The sequence below is a fragment of the Annulohypoxylon truncatum genome (assembly GCF_022578515.1).
Source record: "Annulohypoxylon truncatum strain CBS 140777 unplaced genomic scaffold F4807scaffold_6, whole genome shotgun sequence".
In the NCBI taxonomy this organism is placed as follows: domain Eukaryota; kingdom Fungi; phylum Ascomycota; class Sordariomycetes; order Xylariales; family Hypoxylaceae; genus Annulohypoxylon; species Annulohypoxylon truncatum.
In genome coordinates, this window is record NW_025953792.1 from 329,969 (window position 1) to 349,488 (window position 19,520).

At 48.8% G+C, this 19,520-nt stretch overlaps 5 protein-coding genes across 5 annotated transcripts; 4 read left to right on the top strand and 1 right to left on the bottom strand.

Moving 5' to 3' along the window:
* The first annotated feature begins 394 nt into the window (after positions 1 to 394).
* On the top strand, positions 395 to 2,902 carry F4807DRAFT_413767 (putative cytochrome P450). Its single transcript, XM_047996903.1, has 4 exons — positions 395 to 791; positions 849 to 1,339; positions 1,391 to 2,588; positions 2,644 to 2,902. Exons 1-3 carry the CDS (start codon positions 672 to 674, stop codon positions 2,463 to 2,465), a joined length of 1,686 nt encoding a protein of 561 aa, XP_047857138.1. The 5' UTR covers positions 395 to 671; the 3' UTR covers positions 2,466 to 2,588; positions 2,644 to 2,902.
* A 298-nt stretch (positions 2,903 to 3,200) lies between these two features.
* Positions 3,201 to 5,605, top strand: F4807DRAFT_413768 (MFS general substrate transporter). Its single transcript, XM_047996904.1, has one exon. The coding sequence runs from the start codon at positions 3,574 to 3,576 to the stop codon at positions 5,236 to 5,238; it is 1,665 nt and encodes a 554-aa protein (XP_047857139.1). The 5' UTR covers positions 3,201 to 3,573; the 3' UTR covers positions 5,239 to 5,605.
* Positions 5,606 to 5,979: 374 nt separating this feature from the next.
* Positions 5,980 to 10,067, top strand: F4807DRAFT_413769 (P-loop containing nucleoside triphosphate hydrolase protein). Its single transcript, XM_047996905.1, has one exon. It carries the CDS (start codon positions 6,148 to 6,150, stop codon positions 9,886 to 9,888), a length of 3,741 nt encoding a protein of 1,246 aa, XP_047857140.1. The 5' UTR covers positions 5,980 to 6,147; the 3' UTR covers positions 9,889 to 10,067.
* A 2,696-nt stretch (positions 10,068 to 12,763) lies between these two features.
* On the bottom strand, positions 12,764 to 15,279 carry F4807DRAFT_343137 (uncharacterized protein). The gene is made up of 2 exons (XM_047995388.1): positions 14,735 to 15,279; positions 12,764 to 14,679 (listed from the first exon to the last, which is right to left on the bottom strand). Exons 1-2 carry the CDS (start codon positions 15,144 to 15,146, stop codon positions 13,010 to 13,012), a joined length of 2,082 nt encoding a protein of 693 aa, XP_047857141.1. The 5' UTR covers positions 15,147 to 15,279; the 3' UTR covers positions 12,764 to 13,009.
* Positions 15,280 to 18,305: 3,026 nt separating this feature from the next.
* F4807DRAFT_343208 (uncharacterized protein) lies at positions 18,306 to 18,875 on the top strand. Its single transcript, XM_047995389.1, has one exon. It carries the CDS (start codon positions 18,400 to 18,402, stop codon positions 18,736 to 18,738), a length of 339 nt encoding a protein of 112 aa, XP_047857142.1. The 5' UTR covers positions 18,306 to 18,399; the 3' UTR covers positions 18,739 to 18,875.
* The last annotated feature ends 645 nt before the right edge of the window (positions 18,876 to 19,520 follow it).

Genomic DNA, 19,520 nt, shown 5'->3' on the forward strand with positions numbered 1-19,520 from the left:
TTTACATACCTAGTACATGTAAATACCTAGATAGGTCCCCAATAAATAAACCTTACCTGACGTGCATCATTCGTGGATGCTCGTGTGGTACCAACCTGTCGGTACAGTACCTAGAGAAGGCCCTGGCGCGATTGGCGACCAGCGACCCTCATGACCTTGTCCAGGTGTCAATACCTGCTTGTCAATTTGGTACGTTCTCAGGGACATCTCCAAGGGGACGATAACTATTGTATAATGGAACTTTACCTACCTGCTCCACTGTGATAGAACTGTATCATGTTATCATCAATAGATATATACCTTCCATTTACAAGAATATTACTAACAAATATTATATGTATAAAGTACCTATACATGATTTGTAGCCTTATTCAACACTTTCTGTGGCTTAATACATCAAATCACAACTACCGTCCCCATGGAGGTGTACCTACTTCGTACCTAAATTGGATTGATTGATTGGGTGGTTGGTTCAAGGTTGGTTGGTTTTGGCTGCGTGCTCCATCGCGGGCGCTTGCGCTAGGTCCCGTATCTAGTGTGCCTACGCATCCCTGACCCCTCCAGCCTTCTTCGCCCCCGTCTATGGACCCCCCCGGACCTTACCCTATTGTCTTGCAAGTCGCTCATGCAAACCCTCTTGCTTTCTTTCACCTCTCGCATCTTCCTCCAAAATGGCGTGGCTTACCATCTTATCCGCCGCCGGCGTCATGCTGTGCACTACTCTCGTATACTTGACTCAAGTTGTCTACAACCACCGTCGCAAGATCAATGAGCTTCGCAAGCAAGGCGTTGTAGGCTAAACTCGCAATGCCGATGTTTGAATACCATTTGCTAAAAGTGTTCAACAGCCTATGCCGAAGGAATGGAGCTGGATTACAGGCCACCTCACTGTGCTTCAGAAATACGTGAACGGAATCCCCCCAGATGCTGCCGTGGCATTCGCCATGAGAGATCTTTGCCAGGAATATACCGACACCGAAGTTTTCCTCATGGACTTTTGGCCAGTATATCCTCCTCTATTTACAATCTTCGGTCCTGGAGCCATTAGTCAGGTTTGTAACAAGTACAATCTGCCAAAGACAAAGGTTGCGTTTAGGTTTATGGAACCGATATCTGGCGGACCTAACCTTGTCACTATGAATGGGGAAGAATGGAAATACTGGAGATCTTTGTTCAACTATGGATTCAGCACCGGAGCCATGCTCAATAATGTTCCTCACATTGTCGATTCGATACTGGTCTTCCGCGAGAAGCTTGTCGAGAGGATTGGGAAGGGCATGTTTTCTTTAGATGAACTTGCAACCAAGGTTACAATGGAAATTATTCTGAAAGTTACTCTGTGAGTATTGTCTAGATGAATCTTGATGATATGTCTTACTCACAAGAGAAGAGATGATGATTCAAACTACCAGAGGTCGCCTCATGTCCTTGCAACTGCACTTGGGCGTGTGACAGCCTGGCATTCGTTTTGGGATCCTCGAGTGTTGATGCATCCTTTCCGGCCCTTCGTTCAGAAGTACAACGGGTATGTTATGAACACATATATCCATAAAGAGCTGGAGAAGCGTTTCCAGGAAATCAAGGAGTCTAGGTACTCAGATGATTATAAGGGGAAACCCAAGTCGATCAAATCCGTCACCACACTCGCTTTCGAAGCATACATCGCCGAAAGGCAAGACACAGATGCTCTTCGAGTAGACAAGCTTGACAAGACTTTCGCAGATTATGTCGCGTACCAGATCCGAACTTTTGTTTTCGCAGGAACAGATTCGACTGCCTCTATAATGGTCTACGTCTACCACATGCTTGCTAAGCATCCTGACTGGCTTGAAAAACTGAGAAAAGAACACGACGAGATTTTCGGACAAGAGCCTGCCGACGCTGCTGGCATCTTGAAGGAGAATCCCAGTCTTCTGAATAGCTGCAAGCTCACGCTCGCGTTCATAAAGGAAACACTGCGCCTCTATGGACCGGCCGGAACCTTACGCTCCGGAGCACCAGGTATCACCATCACGGACTTGCAAGGCAACCAGCAACCTATGGAGTATGCTGGCGCAAACGTACTCCACCAGGCATTGCATCTCAATCCTCGGGTATGGCCAAGAGCTACCGAGTTCCTACCGGAGCGATTCCTTGTCGGGCCCGAGCATGAGCTATACCCAGATCCGGCAGCTTACCGACCTTTCGAACAAGGTCCCCGGAATTGCATCGGGCAAACGCTGGTCTGGAATGAGCTTAGGATTGCTGTCATTCTTACTTGCCGGGACCTAACTATCAGAGATGCCTACGATGACTTCGACGCCAAGAGAGAGAGCGAGATGAGTATTTACGAGAGACTGAAGGAAAAAATCTTCGGAAAGCCTATCAAAACGCTGTATGGAGATAGGGCATATCAGACGGACACAGGGGGTTTACATCCTGCGGACGGGTACCCTTGCTATGTCGAGTGGGCAAAAGATCACTAAAGAATATTCATACATGGGTAGGATAATGAGGTAACCACGGCCTGATTGAGAATCATGGCACTTAATTCGGATGAAATGTCATAACTACAACTCCTCTTTCCCACTGAATCGTAATTCTAAGAACTTACTAGTTTAGCTGAGAAAAAAATAAATTAGATAATAGCTCAATGATACTTACCTAACTTTGCTCTATGAAATGAGTGGCTCGAGGAACTGCTGTTGATACAGTACCTACATGGCATAGGGCAAGAAGATGGACCTCTAAATTTAGAAGTCAAGCTTCCCCAATCATCAATAGAGGAGGCCAATTAATTAAGTCAATATATAAAGTTCACATGCTGTTATCTTCAGAGCCTTCGCGGCATCACCACATGCGAAAAGATGCGTGTAACTTGACCATAGCATCGCCCCCTATTTGACCCGGTGGATGGTATGACGAGGGCGAAGCGCGAAAATATCGAACCTTGGGAGGCTTAAAGCTAATTTATTACCTGAGGCAGGCTCTCGGCCATGCATACTAGGTATGCGAGGTTTGTGATGTTCCAAGGTCGTAACGGATGCGACGCGCGCCCACCGAAATGTAGGTAGGTAGGTGGTCGGATAATTAAGTAATTAAGACAATTACCATTTCGCACACAGTTAGAAACAGGCTGCTCGCCGCTCGCCATCCTTGGCCCCCGATATTTCAAGCAGGCTGCGTGCGCTCCAACGTTGTGACGAATGACCTATCAATCTGTTCAAGTGCCGATCCTGTCCGTTTCCTTTCTCATCGCCCCAGCCTTGAAAGTCGTGTTGGACCTAGATGTCTTGGCCCTTACATAAGTACCTAGGTAGGTATATAGATGTACTTCTTTGTACCTTTACAGTATCACATCCATTAATTAATTTACCAACTGCATGATGCCAGAGCGTTGTTACACACAACAGTATATACTTACAGTATATAGGCTGTTATTTTTTTCTTCTCACATTCTGGTTAGTGCGCTAGTCGCAGTCTTTTGCCATGTCCCTTCCTAGATCTTGAAGAACTCTCTGTTTTCAACACCTTCTCCTAAATTGCCTTGAGGCTATCCCCTTCATCACGGCGCTTTCATTCAGGTAACTTCAGATGGCGGCAGCAGTACCTTTGGCCGACGGGGTCTCTGATAATGTAGCCAGCGCACCAGAACCTTCCAGGAAAGGGCCAGCCTTCTGGTTAGTCATCACCTCTCTCTGCCTCATTGCCTTCACGGCATCGCTCGATGGGTCGATCATCGCCATCGCGCTTCCGCAAATCTCGTCTTCGCTCAACATCGGCGACAAATACGTCGAAGTAGCCAACTGCTTTGTATTCGCCCAAACGGTTGTCCAGCCCGGGATTGCACAGCTATGTGACATCTTCGGGCGGCGTTGGCCTATGATCATTGCAGTTTGCATATTTGCTCTGGGCAGCGGGGTTGCGGGTGGCGCGAACAATACCGCGACCATAATCGCCGGTCGCACGGTGCAAGGACTGGGAAGTGGTGGGATCATGCTCATGGTGGAGTTGATCGTTTGCGATCTGGTGCCGTTGCGGGAAAGAGGAAAGTACCTCGGCATCGTGCTGTCTACTGCTGCTCTTGGGTCGATCGCGGGTCCGGTCATCGGCGGGGCTCTTGTCGAAAGAGACTGGCGCTGGTGCTTCTATCTCAATCTTCCCATTTGCGCAGTCGTTCTCCCTGTCCAAGTATTCTTCCTTCGAATCAAGCATATCACGATCGCGTGGAGAGATGTAGTCACGCGAGTGGACTGGATCGGTAATATTGTCTTCATCGGCTCCATCACTTCTCTCCTCGTCGCCCTCACATTTGGCGGGACGGTATACCCATGGTCCTCGTGGAGAATCATCCTTCCCATCGTTTTGGGCTGCGTGGGCTGGATAGCCTTCCACGGGTATGAGTACTACATCAGGGACGCGAATGCCTGTGTGCCGCCACGTGTCTTCACCAACCGGACTTCGGTATCAGCCTTCTACATGATATTCGTCACCTCCATGTTGCTCCAGTGGGTCTGCTTCTTCTGGCCAGTGTACTTTCTCGCCGTCCGCGGCGTAAGTCTCGTACGGACAGGTGTCGACTTCTTACCTTATATGTTCCTGCTCATCCCCGGCTCCGCCATCGCAGGCATCGTCCTCTCAAAAACTGGTCACTACCGCCCTCTGCATGCCGTAGGCTTCGTACTAAGCACTCTGGGGCCCGGGCTGAACACGTTGCTGAAAGAAAACACGTACGCGGGCGCATGGGCCATGCTCCAGATCGTGGACGCGATAGGCCGTGCGTTTATCCTTCCTACGACGCTCCCCGCGATTCTGGCAAGCCTGTCGGAAAAGGACGTCGCGGCAGCTACTGGCATGTATTCTTTCCTGCGTAGTTTTGGTTACGTCTGGGGAATTACGATTCCGGCCGTCATATTCAATAACCGTTTTAGCCAACTTTCTTACCGGATTTCGGACCCTACAGTGAGCCAGACGTTGAGCGGCGGGAGAGCGTACGAGTTTTCGACTGGGCCTTACGTTCAAACGCTGGAGCCGGGCGTAAAGTCGGAGGTTCTAGGTGTGTATTTGGAGGCGTTGAAAGCGGTTTGGTATGGGGCTATGGCGTTTGGCGCTTCGGGCTTGATCGCGGTAGCGATTGAGAAGCACGTGCCGCTGAGGACGGAGCTGGAGACAGAATACGGCCTTGAAACCAAAGTAGAGGAGAAGGGAACCTCCCCCAGAGCCGAGAGTGGTAGGGAAGAAGATTCTTATGGCGCATAGTACATATCAGAAAGTCTAGTATTTTCCTAGCCTAGTTAGATGGGAGCTAGGAGGCCCGGCAGGGAGATCGACCCGCAAAGGAAACGCGAAAGAAGTGGTTTGGGAGAATAGGCTTTGTCATATTATTAGGTAGATGGTGGAATCTGTATCTAGGTGTGCCTACTGCTTTTAATAATTGTATCAGAAGTCCTCATGCGATAGCGGTCGTCGCTGGCCCCTGGCAGGTCCAGCGCTGCTTGAGGTTCTGTACTTTTTATTGAAAAATCCTGTTAAAACTGTTAATTCAATGAAACCTTCAAATAATGCAAATATCTCATACTTCATAATTGTATTCAATTGACTACCTAGTAAGCGTATATTTATTTACTTAAACAGAAATATCCTCCGCGTATTACAAGGAGTATAGCGCTGTTGAGTGCTATAATCTAGCGTCCAGTGCCTTTTTTTGCCTGTACTAATTGAATTAATTGAAGTTATATGTCCTCTTTCGCATGAGTTTGTTCGATTTTGCGATCAAGGCTCTATTCAATTTCACCTAATGAGATATATATCACCTAACTACTTAAATTGTTGACATACATATAATTGCTATATACCTGAGTACCTAGGTACCTCGTAGGTTGCAATGTACCTACATTGCATGATGTCAAGAAAAAGGTGGTCACGTGAAGATAATATGTATTGAAGATTTTTCCGATTTGATGAGATTTGGTGATCGTCGATTTCTTTAATCCGGTCCACCATATTTTGGCGGTTTTATGGGCCCGAAAATCGGGGGTTCCGGCATTAACGTCGCTTGCGCAGAAACGATTCCGGCGTTGAAATATTGCAAGGTAGCCCTACTACCCTAGTAATGAGCTTGAGTGGGGCGCGATTCTCTCGCAGGGCGCGACGGCAGCCGGCTAGAGAATGAAGGCTAATCACCGTTGGCTACTAGCCAGCGACGTTCATTTCAAGCTTCACGACCTCGACCGCGTCATACGTACAGCAGACTGGATTGCCTCAATCCCGCATGAGTATAACATCTCCCGTGCCATTATCTGCGGTGATATCTTCACGGCACGCACTTCACAGCCAACGAATGTGCTTGCGGCATGTTATCGCTTCTTGGACAAGCTAGCTAGCGCCGTGCCGCATATGAATATCATCTTGGGCAACCATGACTTAGCATATCGCCGTGACTACACCACTTCCGCTCTGGAACCGCTGGCTAATGCTCGGTTAGCCCCGTTCGTTACAGTCCATAGGGAGATTGCATGTCACAACTGGGATGGGAGGCGGGTACTTGTAATGCCATTCCGAGAGGACCAAGGCGAAATTATCAGATGCATACGCGATCTGGACCCGAATATCGCGGCAAAGACGGTGGGATTCGGACATTTAGCAATAAACCGGGCCATAACTCAGAAGCACATAATCGACCCAGAGACAGGAATGGCAGGGTTGCCTTCCAGGTATCCAGGCCTTACCAGCGCAAGTGAATTTGCGCCACTGGCAAGGACATTTACCGGCCACTTTCACAGTCACCAAACAATCTTCCAAGCTGCGAACAAGCAACATCAAGATCCTCGAGGAAGCGTAACGTACATTGGGGCACCGTTACAGCTCACCTGGGCAGATCTGTTCGATACCAGGAGGGGAGTCATTTTACTCGACCCCGAAACCCTGGAGACTGAGTTTGTAGATAATCCACACGCCGTGGGTTATACAAGCGTCGAAGCACAAGACGTGCTAGAGGACTGGGTAGACATCCAACAAGTTCGGGATAAGCATGTCATGATCACGGGAAAGTTGTCAATGGGTAACTACATCGCTGCCAGAGGTCGCCTTATCAAACTAGGGGTTCGTAGTGTGAGAGACGGGAAACGTGTTGCATCGGAATGGCGGTTCAGCCAAGGGAGTCTTGGCAAGACCGTGCTCCCTGCCGATATTCAGAGTCGGCGAGATCAGGAAAAAGAGGGTTCAGAAGACACGGGAAAGGCACAGGCTGACCTTGCTAGTCCACTGACTCTTGTTTCAAAAGAATTGACGACTAGTAAGGTGGAGCTTGAGCCACTTGACCTGGCTGGACTTATCCAGGAATATGTGTCCTCACTGGACCTTGAATCTACCCTTGAGGATAGGCGTGATACTCTATCTCTCGTAGGGAAGAGACTCTTCAATATCCGCAGTTCCATCCGCGACAAGGACGGCTCTCAAGTTGAGTATAGAGATATACTTGACCCGTCACCCCAATCTACTCTCGATACCCCTGCGAACGATGCTATACGATCATCCACGGCGGAAACCATCTTTGCTGCGGAGCCCGTTGCTATCGAAATTACCAACTTCCTTGGCATCCAGGGCACTCTCACTCTAGATTTCAAGCTTCATTTTCAGCCCGGTATCAACTTGATAGTGGGGCACAACGGGGCAGGGAAAAGTACAATTATTGAAGCAATCGTATGGTGCCAATTTGGACAGTGTATCCGAGGTGGACTTGGAGTAAACGACGTCATCAATGATGTTGCTGGAAAGAACTGCAACGTCCGCCTAACATTTGCAAACGGATACTCTATTTCGCGGTCTCGGAAGCACGACGTGCTTCGCAATCGTGTAATTGTAGAGAAGAACGGCGTATTTCAATCGCAATTCGAAGGGCCCGGTGTGAAAAGTACTCAAGCATCTATTGATGAAATGCTAGGAGTAGACTTCGACACGTTCATCAGAATGGTCTTGCTCGGGAACGAGAGTGCTCCAAGCTTCTTGAATTCTACACCATTGCAGAAGAGACAGTTGATCGAGTTAGTTTTAGGCCTGGAGGTTTTGGATGAATGCGCAGAGACTTGTAACTCGATGCTGAGTCAAGTGGAAGAGGAACTAGGAGACATGCAGTCGCGGCTTGAAGGGGTCACGCACACGGTAGAGCATCTAAAAAGTCGAATCAACCAGGTAGACCAGACGTTGAGGCGCCTACAGCACGAAGCAGCGTCTCTAACTAATGAGATGAAAAGTAAAGAAAAGAAACAACTAGAAATTTTGAACAAGAAGGAGCTTATCAATAACAAGCTCAAGGAGGACCTCAAGGATGACCAGGGGTTGCCAGGATTGAAATCTGAACTTCAGGGCCTTCAAAATAATATTTCTCCAGCCCAAAATGAGGTGAACAGGCTCGGCGTCTTAGCCAGGCTCGCTCAAGCCCGCTCATTTATAGATCGTGAGAAAGCCATCATTGAGCAAGAGATAATATCTACGAGGAGTCAGCTTTCTCGCCTCCAGGACGATCTTCAATACCTTCTTGAAGAGAATAACACATTGGAAGTACCACCTCCAATTATAGAAGACGAAGACAACAGAGACGACACTAGTAGCGTACGGGGTTTCCTACTGAACATCACACTTGCCTTTCGAAAATTTTGGAACCCGATCCTTCACGCCATTAGTCCGGGAGCAAGAGAGAGGGCCAGAATAAGGGAAGAAACCGCTCTTAAGGCCAAAGAAGCTAGGCGACGATGGGATGAGCACGTGAAAGCTATCGTCGCTCTCACTAACAGAGTTGCTGCCACACATTTTAAAGTAGAGAGTACGACACAGAGTATAACAAGACTCCCCAGCAATGTTGCCTCCAAGACTCGCATGAGCGAGAGTGATGTTCATCTAGCTCTGCGGACATTAACAGCACAGGAAGCATTAAAAGTGCCTAGCCGGTTGAATGTAGCCATAACCGAGCTAAGGGCCCTGACTAATCGACATTCTCACCTACAACGTGAATGCGACAGGCGAGAGCAGGAGCGGTTTCGCAAACAACGCGTCGTCGAAAATCAAGACAAGGAGATAGATAAAATAAGAAAAGACTGGGCGGATTCCTCGAATCGGGATCGTCTTTTGCTTGCTAGGAAAGAGCAGGAGATTACCACTTACAAAGGGCTCCTCGAATCGGAAGCCGAATCCCTCACCAAACTCAGTCGCCAGCTCGTCGATTTGAGCAGAGAGGTTACAGACATGCACTCTCACCGGGAAATCTTCGCCTTCTGGCAGTTTGCCCTCACTCGCCGCCAAGTGGCAGCCTCGAAAGTTACGTTCCGCCGGCACGTCGTCGGACGCCATATAGGCGAGCTCAACAAACTACTAGTGCAGATCCTGATGGTCATGTACCAAGACGCGCAGTACGCGCGGAGCATGATGGCCGGCACCCTCGAGACCCTGTTCGAGGAAGCCGACGACCGCGGCGACAACAACGATCCGGGAGGGAAGGCTTCGGTGCTCGAACCTTCGCTGTCGATGGCCCCGACGATCGGCTACTCCAAGCGCAGCGGCGGCGAGCGGAAGCGCGTCGACCTCGCGCTCTTCTTCGCGCTGTTCGTCATGGGCGAGGCCCGGAGCGCGCACAGCGCCCGCTACATGCTCGTCGACGAGGCCTTCGACGGCCTGGACACGGCCGGCCAGGCCGCCGTGCTGAAGCTGTGTCGCTGGATGACGGAGCGCCTGGCCCACGTGTTCGTGATCACCCACAGCAAGAGCCTCATCGGCCTCACCGAGGACGAGGGCGAGGGCGGTGCGGAGGGCGGCCTCGGCGCGAGTGTCGTTATTGCTAAGGCCGGTGATAGGGGCACCGAGTTTGAGGTAAACGGGACTCGCATCGGTAGTTCTTCTGAAGACGTAGAGGCTTAGAGGTGTCCGTTTTGGGTAGCGTGGAAATATTGCAGTTGGCTACGCGTCACGTTTTGCGAGGACCTTGCTTGCATAAGGGGCTGATTGGTAGGCATTGGAGATCATGTCTACTAGGCACCTATCTAATGTAATAGAGGGAATATATCCCCAAAAAACAAGAATTCATCCCCATTCCAATGCTTGCTTGTTCTTCTACGTACTAACTACTCTGGGTACTGAACATCGTAGAGTTCAAGACTACAAATTAGTTTCCGGAAGGCTCGGAGAGCTACCAAGGTAAAGAGTGGTTCATTCTCCTTGCCATCGAGGAGATATCGTAGGTTATCCCTCAAAACTATAGCCCTCGGAATAAATATTGAAGCGATAGTCGCTCGGCGAGTAACTAGGTAGGAATAATCTCGGAATGAGAGAGGTCGATCTCGGTATGAGTAAGACGGGGAAGAGAGGAGGCGGGAACAGGCAGACGCCATGAAAGGGTTCCACACACACACCTTGCGCCTCTCTATTTTCCTCGGCGTTAGGGATAGGGGTTTGATGTTTGGTCACGAGCAGGCAGGCATTTGGTTGTTTCACTTTAGAGGAACAGATTCTCGGATAATTAGAAGTCTTACTTCATGTTGATACGACGGATACGATGCCGTTCGAAGCATCAAGACCAGTACCTATTCTTCTCTGGCAGTATTACGATAATATCGGGTATAAGCACACCCAAGTGCGTACTAACCCGCACACCCACGCCCTCGCCCATACCTACCTAAACAAGTAGCATACACACTAAGTAATCTACTTCGGTCTTGTAGGTAGCTCACAGTCGAAGCTTAGCTTCCTGATAACCGTGGAAATTTGTCCCCTTTCTAGGTCCCACGAGTCCTGGACTGACTCATATGTAGATGAAACATTTAGGTGTCAGGAACCATCGATTCGACAGGATTATTCGCGGTTCCGCCGAGAAGGTTTGTCCTCTGTGGCACACCCTGATCGCACGCGTTGAGTGCCAGGGGATATATGTCTTCCATAACAGCAGCTCACCTATTAAGCGTAGAACCAAGCATGAATTCATTTGGCACACAGGCGACGCACGGTCAACCGGCGCAGCACGCTGATTCAGCACACGAAAAGCGAGACGAAGGCGACGAGTGCTCTTCGGGATCTCAGCTTAGCAATTCCCCGGCGCTGACATATCTCGTCTTCCCACCTTACCTTACCTTACCTTACCCACAGAACTGCGCCAACAAACGGCGTTAGACGGCGTTACGCAGTGATATGTTTCTGAGCCGTGCGTTACCTACATACCTGATCCATTACACGGATTTCTAATACATCACCTGGGGGTCACCGGGTCATTACACAATACCTGCAGGTAACCTACCTACCTAGTAGCAGCAACAGCAGCAGCAGCAGCAGTAACCCGGCGTCATTATCGCCGACAGGCAGCGAGCATCCACGACTTGACTTATCCCGTAGGAGCCGGGCGTCTGCTCCAAACGGCGGGTAGCTAACCCCTACCCATACAACCTCCTTGCCCATGCTCATGCCCATGCCAACGAAAAACACATCACCGCCTCAGAAAATCAAAAAGAAAAACCAACTCACCTATATTAAAAACATAATATTTATATGCCAACCTACGAGCATCGCGATACGTTACCGTTACGCCCCGTAACCCCGTCCTTCACCGCGCACCCCAGCAAAGCCGCGCGTGGCATTCACGCCGGGGGCGTTCGCATCCGTGAGCTGTACTAATAAGTGGGGTACCCACTTACCTCAATACATACTAACCCATGCATCTCTAACAAGCACCTCCAAGCGCTCTCATTGGCCGAACTTTAACTCTAGCGCGTGGTCTATTTCCCGAAGCGGTAACCGGCTAAAACGATTGGATCTGGTTGATCCGACCCTTAAAGTCCGGGTTTTGTTAACCTGGTAGGTCGACCCCGGGATAAATAATGGATGCGCATTACCTATGGAGACCTACACATTTCACGTCAGTCATGTTGACGATGACTCACCAGGTCGACCCACGGCTGGTCCCCCCTTTGATTTTTGACTCGCTCCCCTTCTGCCAACCTACAAACTGCCTCACATCAGCAAACAAGGGGGTGAAGGGGTAATATCATGATTCGGTACCTTCGTGCCGACTGTCAAACGTGTAAATTTGGCCGCCTCGTGACGGTGAGATATCTCGCGTCAGAAATTTTTGCTTCTCTTGAAAATCTTGATCCACAATTTTTCGGCTTCTTTTTCAGCTCAGGGTCAGTACTCCTAATGCACAAGTTTCACACGAGACAACAAAAAACTTGGCACTCAACATGAATAAATCGTAGTCTTTTTTTTTCGTTGCCTTTCCAGCTCGAAGGAAGCCATTTTATCAGAATTTCATACTATCTGCGGAGGTTGTCTCTCTCAAAGCTCTCTAACAGTAGTTTCCGCTTTGCTTGTGTGCCTCGAAGTTTCTCTTGATACTCGATTGCGCAACGCCTTTTTTCAGGCCAGATAGTGATAGAAACTAGAATGTCTTCGCGCGCCTTTCTTCTGTTTTTCTCGCACCTACTAGGTCGAAGGACAAACGGACATTCGTTTTTCGACGAGTGCCACATATATCGATCGGTGGGTTCGCGGGTACGCGTCATCTCCGGCCGTACGAATCAAGTAAAGACTAAAAACTTCATCTTGTGGCGCGAGGCTCGAGGTTACCGCACGAAGCGCTAGCTTGCCATATTTCTCGAGTTTGCGCCATTCCCACTGTCTCTGCTAGAACCACCACTGCTGTCGCTGCTGCCATTGAACTAGTCATTACTGCTTTGAACGAGCACTATGATTATCCCCTCCGGAACACCATTAGAAACGATAGCCCATCTCCCTGTTCATTCGTACACAAGCAACTACCCACCTTCCTTCCCCATATGCTGATCCTGGAAATGCATGAACCGAGAAAAAAGATGATTTTTTTCGCCTGTGCCATTGACCATTGTTGGGGTTCTCTATAAAGTATGACTTCCGTGGTATCAAGCCATTGAATCCCTCCCGTTGTAGAACAAAAGAAATAGTTGAATATTGTCACAAGGGATATTTGTCGTCGGTTGCGCGAAATACCTAAGCATACTGCAGATAGCAAATGATACTAAGGCAAGATACCTTCCCACATGCCCGGGCCACCGGGACCACCGACTGCAGGATGCATTGTGGGGATAACGTATGGTCGAGCATCTGTTGAGCAGCAGAATCGTTTTCGTCCCCCGTTCGACTGAACCGGAGTTTGTTGGTTGCCTAGATCCATAGATGTGAGACCGCGAACCATAGAATCATGGCCTTCTCTTTCATTGATACTGTAATACTGAGTACTTAGCATCTCGCGGACATTCTCTTGGAGGGAGTTGTCGATCGACGACGGTCTACTTCGCTTTGAGCCGAGCCTAGCGGGAAGCCGAGGCTGAGGGTTCGTTCGCTGGTGGTAACTGTGAAGTTCTTGCAGAGCACGAGCGGCGTTCGCGGCGTCATCAAGCTCACACCCTCGGGCCAACGGAGTCTCCATCGACATCTGTACCAAATCTTTACCCACCGTGCCGGTGTAAGATTCGGGCGAGGACGTGATACAATTCTCTTCGTAGTCTTCAGGTACCGAAGCGATGATAGGTCTTAAACTCTGCCTCTCACTACACAACCTCGCGTATCGGCGTCGCGCCTGAACATCCAATTTGGTGGACGGCGCGCTGGCCAGCGACGAAGCAGATGAGATCGAGGATGAGCGAGACGTACGCGACGAATCAGAGATCATCGATTCCGGTGAAGACGCTGTCGAAATAGAATTGGCAAGTGAAGAACGACGTGTCGAAACGTAACTCATAGGCGAAGAATTGATAGAGCCAGGCCATCGGTCCAGATTCTGGGAGGCAGAAACATTTGCAGCTTGCGCCATAGCGAAGCCCATGGAGCCTTTTCCGCTGAGAAGACAGGTAGCAACACTCGCGGCGGGAGTACTGAAACCGACTGACTGCGGAGTGAGACGGGGAGTAGGTAGTAGACCCAAAGCTGGGGCAAAACGACCTGGAGTATGTACAGTGGCCGGTGCAGGCTCCATAACGAAAGGAATATTAAAGGTTTTGGGCGTAGACAGATCGCTCGCGCAACTGGACGCATCCGACCGAGGAGAGGGGGCCGGTAGGGACGGAGTTGGTGTAGTATCTCGGAACTTGCTCGTTGAAGGGCTCAACGGGATGAGATCCTCAATATTATTCAACTCCGGCTCAAGGTTCAAAATCAAATCCCTCCACTCTTGGTGCTGGTGGTCTGGAATCTGGGAGCAGGCTGATCCGGATGAGGGGGGCTGCGATGGCGTATGCTTCAGAACGATTTCGGTCCACCGTTTAAAAACAGCGTCGGTGATGTGAAGTTTCCATTTTACAGCCTCAAGAAACGCCATCTCGTTCTGGTTAATTTCCTGCGTCGCAAGTCCGGATATCTTGCTCCAGGCCCGTGCCGAGTAGTTTCGATCCTGTAAGTACTTCGAGGCAAGAATCAAGGCGGCTAAAAACATACGACGACCACACTGAAGAACCCTGTTTGCGTGGACATCATCGGGTTGCTCCATAGTAAAATCATGCTTAGGAACATGGGGCTTAATCAGTATCAAATAATAGAGGGCGACTTGCAAAGTAGAGTAGCTCGTGCGAGATCGGCGCAGCGTTTCCTGGATGAAAGTGCGCAGAGGTAGCACGGCTTTGGGTCCCATTTCCTGTCGATGAAAAACGGAAGATAGTGGCCAAATTGCTTCTACAATCTGGGTCGACGAATCTAAAGGAGTTGAGCTCGGGTTATGGGGGTGTGGAAATATTTCGTTATTGCTTACCGACGAGGCTATCGACAAAGTTTACCTTGCGATCGCTTTGGCGAACCAGAGGCGGAGGACATCCGGTCCTAGTAGTCGCACCACTGTTGGTGCGTCGTGGATTACGACGAAGCTCCTGCGGAACTTCGGCTTGTTGCGGCTGTGCTGGCCAACAAGTGTTTAGTGAGATCTGGCTGCATGCAACATCAGATCTGGAAGGCCTAGACAGCCGGGTATAAGAATAAGAAGCGCATTGCTCTGACGAATCAGAAGCACATGCAGAAATGGTAGTGTCGTCGGAGGATTGAGAAGATGCTTCGGACCAAACCGAAGCTGCGGAGGATGAGGCGGAAGAGGCTATAGAGGAATTGTATGGACCATTTTGGGAGGAGTTGATAAAAGAAGGCAACGCATCAATATCGTTGCACATCATCTTGAGAAGAACAGAAGGTAAATAGTTTCTAGGACTAAACCTCCAGTCGTCTGTCGAGCAGAGTCAAACCGATTAGATCGATATACCGAGAGAAGGGTCGTGAATTCTTTTTTTATCGACTAAGAGGCTTCACAATAGCAGCATATGGCTATTGTAAAGCAGCAGATGGATCGAAAAAGAGAGATGGTTTCTAGACACGGGTGCCTCTAACCAGGGTTTCACGAACGATCAAACCGGAAGACAGAGCGGGACAGACGACTGGAGTGGATGATATCGATTTCGCAACCTGCATCGTGTGGCTATTTGTTTCTACCGGGGAAACAAAGAGTTAGGGGGTTAGGACAGCAGTCGCACCAGCTAGATATGCATCAAGCTGGGCTTCTACTTGACCAAAGAGTGGAAATCACGATACGTAAAAGTAGGAGTCGCGATTTGAGAGTTGCAAGATGCGGGTTAGAGCGGCTCGTCGAGGAGTTAGATTATCGGGATATCGGGGGTCGGCGCGAACGCGGTTGCGATTGCGATTTGGGGGTTGGAAGAATTGTTGGCGTCGGATTGGCTGACGATGTTGTGTAAGAAATCGGGTTATGCAAGGTACAAGCTGCAACCACTTTTTACTCTAGTATCGATAGAATATGCATGTGTGTTATACCGTTTGGTATGGTAGGACCAGGAGATACGAGAAAGGTAAAAGGTAGGCGTCCCCTATGGGAATACCAGTCCTTTTAAATTGAAGTAACGAAGTTATACCTGAGGCGAGCAGGCGACAAGATTAAAAATGTACGGTACGTGTTAGAGGTTAGAGACGGTAGAGAGGAGAGAAGGATGAGTCTTGAGTCGCGTGGTCGAAGCCGAAGAGTAAGAAAGACCAAGGACTAATAAGAATGACCAGGTGAAGGCGAGGACGATGGCAAAAGATGGCGACAGGGTGTACGGATGTATTTTAGTTAAGTGGCTTTTGCCTTTGGGTTGGTAAAGGTCAGGTACCTATTCGATGACTCTTTCTTTGCTGGTGTGAGGTGGCGAAGACAGTCCGATCATTACCGCTAAGTGGGCTGTTTGTACAGGTGGTCTTTGCGCCGAACCTTCTGAGAACCGTAAACCTTGGGAACCTTGGGATGTTGCGAGCCTGGCTGATACTTTCCAAGGGTGGTCGGTGCGTTCTGCTAGGTAGTGGCCTAAAGTACCTAGGTAACTTCGATGGCTGTTCAATGTTCTTTTTTGGGTGCTTAGGTGGCGCTGTACCGTGTTGGCTTAACAACTGGGGCTGCTATGTCGAATTGTGGTGTATGTTGTTAAATTTCATAGACCGTATTAACTGCGGACCCAGGTGACTCCCAACCTTGAACTAGCACGTTGCAAAAGAACTTGCAAGGGAAAAATGACCGTCACACGCGTGGAAGCCTGCGAATGGGTCCAGATCCAGATCCAAGCCGTGTGAGTGGCGATTCAATCCAAAAGGAACAAAGGATTGAGAGGAGATCTTGGTGAGTGAGTAAAAAAATAAAAATATGAGTACAAATTATTAAGATTGAAGTGATGTGTGAGTCGACGGAGTGTACGCAAACAGCGCTTTCTCTTATTCTTCTTTTTCCCTTTGAGTAATCCGGGGTGGCGTCTGTTGGCTCCAAAGTTTAGAATGAGAGAAGAGGAATAATAGTGCTGGTAATAGTAATAACAATTGTCGAAGGACTGTCAGAGGTCATTGGGACACATAAATTGGTGGATATAATTCGTTTCGTTGGGAGACCTTTTTTTTTTTTTATAATTCTAAAGGGGTATCGTATCGATGAATCGACTTTTAATTTTGGATTTTCCTCTTATTCGAAGTCTCGGAGAGTGCAAGTCAATGCCACTGCGGACCAAGTAGGAGGTGATCAAGAATAAGAATGCACACTGAAGAGAGGAGAGCAGGATAGCAGAGAAAAAAGTTTATAGAGACAGCAATGAACAATAATGTAAATTTGAAGCTATACGCTCAAGTATTGCTCTCTTTAGTATTAGAGCAGACTTTCAAGGAAGTCGCCTTGTCGTCGTCTAGATCTTTAAATCGAACATTGCGGCGGCTTTGTTCGATGGGAGGAGAGGGAAACGGGAGAGGACAACCGACGCATGGGGCACCGACGAGTTTTGAATAACGGGAACTGTGAGATTCGACACAGATGATTGGGGGGGATTGGGGGATACAGGATGTGTAGGATAGGTACCTAATGCATGTACAGTTCTACGGTCAAGAGGATGGGGAAATCAAAGCTACGAGCAATGAACGACGACTCCGAATAAACTACACACCACGGTAGTAAAGAGAAAGAGCCAATAAAAAGTTAACACTTCAGAGGAAGCCAGCCATAATAGGGGAATTATGGGGACCGTGGTGTGTCTACAAAAAATGGCTTCGCTACAAGTGGAGCAAAGCTCAAAATGGCAGGACACAATTGGTTTGGAAAGATTATTTGGAGTACTGACGAGCCACTCAGTGACGAGGCTGGGTTGTTTCGAAGCACACCCTCCCCTGTCAATCTACAAATTCATGATTCGCTATAATTTGCCTTATCTAATAAGGGAATAGTGGTCATATTTTAGATGCGTTTTATTGGTTCACTAAAATCGCGTGTGGGAAAGTGCAGGCCATAGAATCCCCTGCAAAATATGCACGTACTAAACAATAATTAACTATGTACTCATACCAGACTTTACTTAGTTAGGTATCCCACATGTTCCAATATGGTTTAGTGTCCTGCAAACTGTAAGTAGCCATTACGACCTAAGTTGGTCAAGGCCAGCTAGAAACTTGAAAGAACAACCTTGGGCAATCAATCTTTTATCGAGCGGAAATGATAGCAACCTTGAAGTTTGTGAAGAGTCATCGTCATTCAAACCATTCTCTCCAACTAATCCAACTAATCCAACCATCCAACCACATCCCCCCATCAACCACACCCCCCTTTTCCTCCTCCTCTTTCTATTCCTCATTCCTTACCACTTTCACCCCGCTGCTTGCAGGCATGCCCTCGCCAACCAACAATCAGATCGAGCATTATTTGCGTGATGTTGTTGTTTATTAGATGGGCGGCCACATACAATCAAGCCTGGTAACAAAGAGAATTGGCTGGGCTGGCTAGTTGCCTGACAGCCTGCTACCATGAACTATACTTTATTGGCAAAGGGAAAAATAGGAGAGAAGAAATAGAATAACTCGTTAATATTGCTTGCTCTTCCCCATGCCCTGCCGCTGTGTACATGCACCGCTTGCATGTACGAGCGTTCCATGTACATACGAATTCGAGGTTTGCTTGGAGCAGCCTGGATCATATGTACATTGCCACCAAGGGCGGCGGCAGCGGCAGCGGCAGCAACAGCGGCAGTAGCAACATTGGCAGTGACTTGGTGTAACTCTCGCCTTGCAAATGGTGAAATTTTTGTATGTTTGGGGTCAAGCCGACATGACCTACGCAAGATGGGATCCTCAGCTCTGCGATGGATCCATACGATAGTCTGGTCTGGACAACACTCAAAGCATCGGTGTTTCGAGAAGCTTCAACACGATCAACAGTTGTTCAACGACGACTTACATGACGATACCTCAGTTTAAAGATATCCATCACGAGATTTTCGTATTACAATACGTTATCAGTGTTATTTTCTGCTGCTAGTATGTCACTTACAGAGACGAGGTCGGACCCGCGTCTCCCCTCCCTGTGGCTCTGGGGTTACCAAGGGAGAAACAGTCACACCCCCCTAAGCCGCCGGCCACGGATCATGACTAGTATTGTCAGCCTAGATTAATCAGATCTTCGCCTCAGGCTCTTTATTCTTCGATACCGAGTGCTATTTTCGTCTCGATTTCGCAGCCCTGGAGCCTTGTTTACTCAGGTTGAATAGAATCGGCCCAGGTCATAGCTATCTCAAATTCGGGTACAAGGCTTTCCCATCCTAAGTCGAGGCTGGGCAGCTCACTGCCGTAGATCGGAGCATTTCGCCATTCCTGGCTTGCCACGGTCAACTTGCACGAACTTCCGGGCATTGTGTAGAATCTCATTACTTGTTTCGGATAGGAGTCACCCGTATCCGCCTTTTGTGACTTCGTAGTAGGCCACATTGTTTGAGCTACATATGGATCGGCCCACATATCGAGCCAAGATCCTCCATCGGGCGAAGCTTAGGCAAGCCATCCTCGTTGCCTTACATAAAACTTGCAAATGCTGAATGAGATTAGCCACCGCCTATCTACATAGGTAGGAACTCACGACGGCGAGGTTCAATCAACTTCACCCAAACAGTGCGAGTGCGATGCTGCGGCAAATTTCTCCGCAATCATATATCAAGTTTGCACGCATCAGCCCAATATGCAAATATATCACAGTAACAACCAAT

What these genes read in the sequence shown, in the direction of transcription:
- F4807DRAFT_413769 (XM_047996905.1), top strand. Translation starts at nt 6,148, where the DNA reads ATGAAGGCTAATCACCGTTGGCTACTAGCCAGCGACGTTCATTTCAAG.
- F4807DRAFT_343137 (XM_047995388.1), bottom strand. Translation starts at nt 15,146, where the DNA reads ATGATGTGCAACGATATTGATGCGTTGCCTTCTTTTATCAACTCCTCC. An exon ending in CTTTGTCGATAGCCTCGTCG is followed by an intron (nt 14,680 to 14,734) that starts GTAAGCAATAAC and finishes CAACTCCTTTAG; the next exon opens with ATTCGTCGACCCAGATTGTA.
- F4807DRAFT_413767 (XM_047996903.1), top strand. Translation starts at nt 672, where the DNA reads ATGGCGTGGCTTACCATCTTATCCGCCGCCGGCGTCATGCTGTGCACT. An exon ending in AGCTTCGCAAGCAAGGCGTT is followed by an intron (nt 792 to 848) that starts GTAGGCTAAACT and finishes AGTGTTCAACAG; the next exon opens with CCTATGCCGAAGGAATGGAG. An exon ending in ATTATTCTGAAAGTTACTCT is followed by an intron (nt 1,340 to 1,390) that starts GTGAGTATTGTC and finishes TCACAAGAGAAG; the next exon opens with AGATGATGATTCAAACTACC.
- F4807DRAFT_343208 (XM_047995389.1), top strand. Translation starts at nt 18,400, where the DNA reads ATGTACGAGCGTTCCATGTACATACGAATTCGAGGTTTGCTTGGAGCA.
- F4807DRAFT_413768 (XM_047996904.1), top strand. Translation starts at nt 3,574, where the DNA reads ATGGCGGCAGCAGTACCTTTGGCCGACGGGGTCTCTGATAATGTAGCC.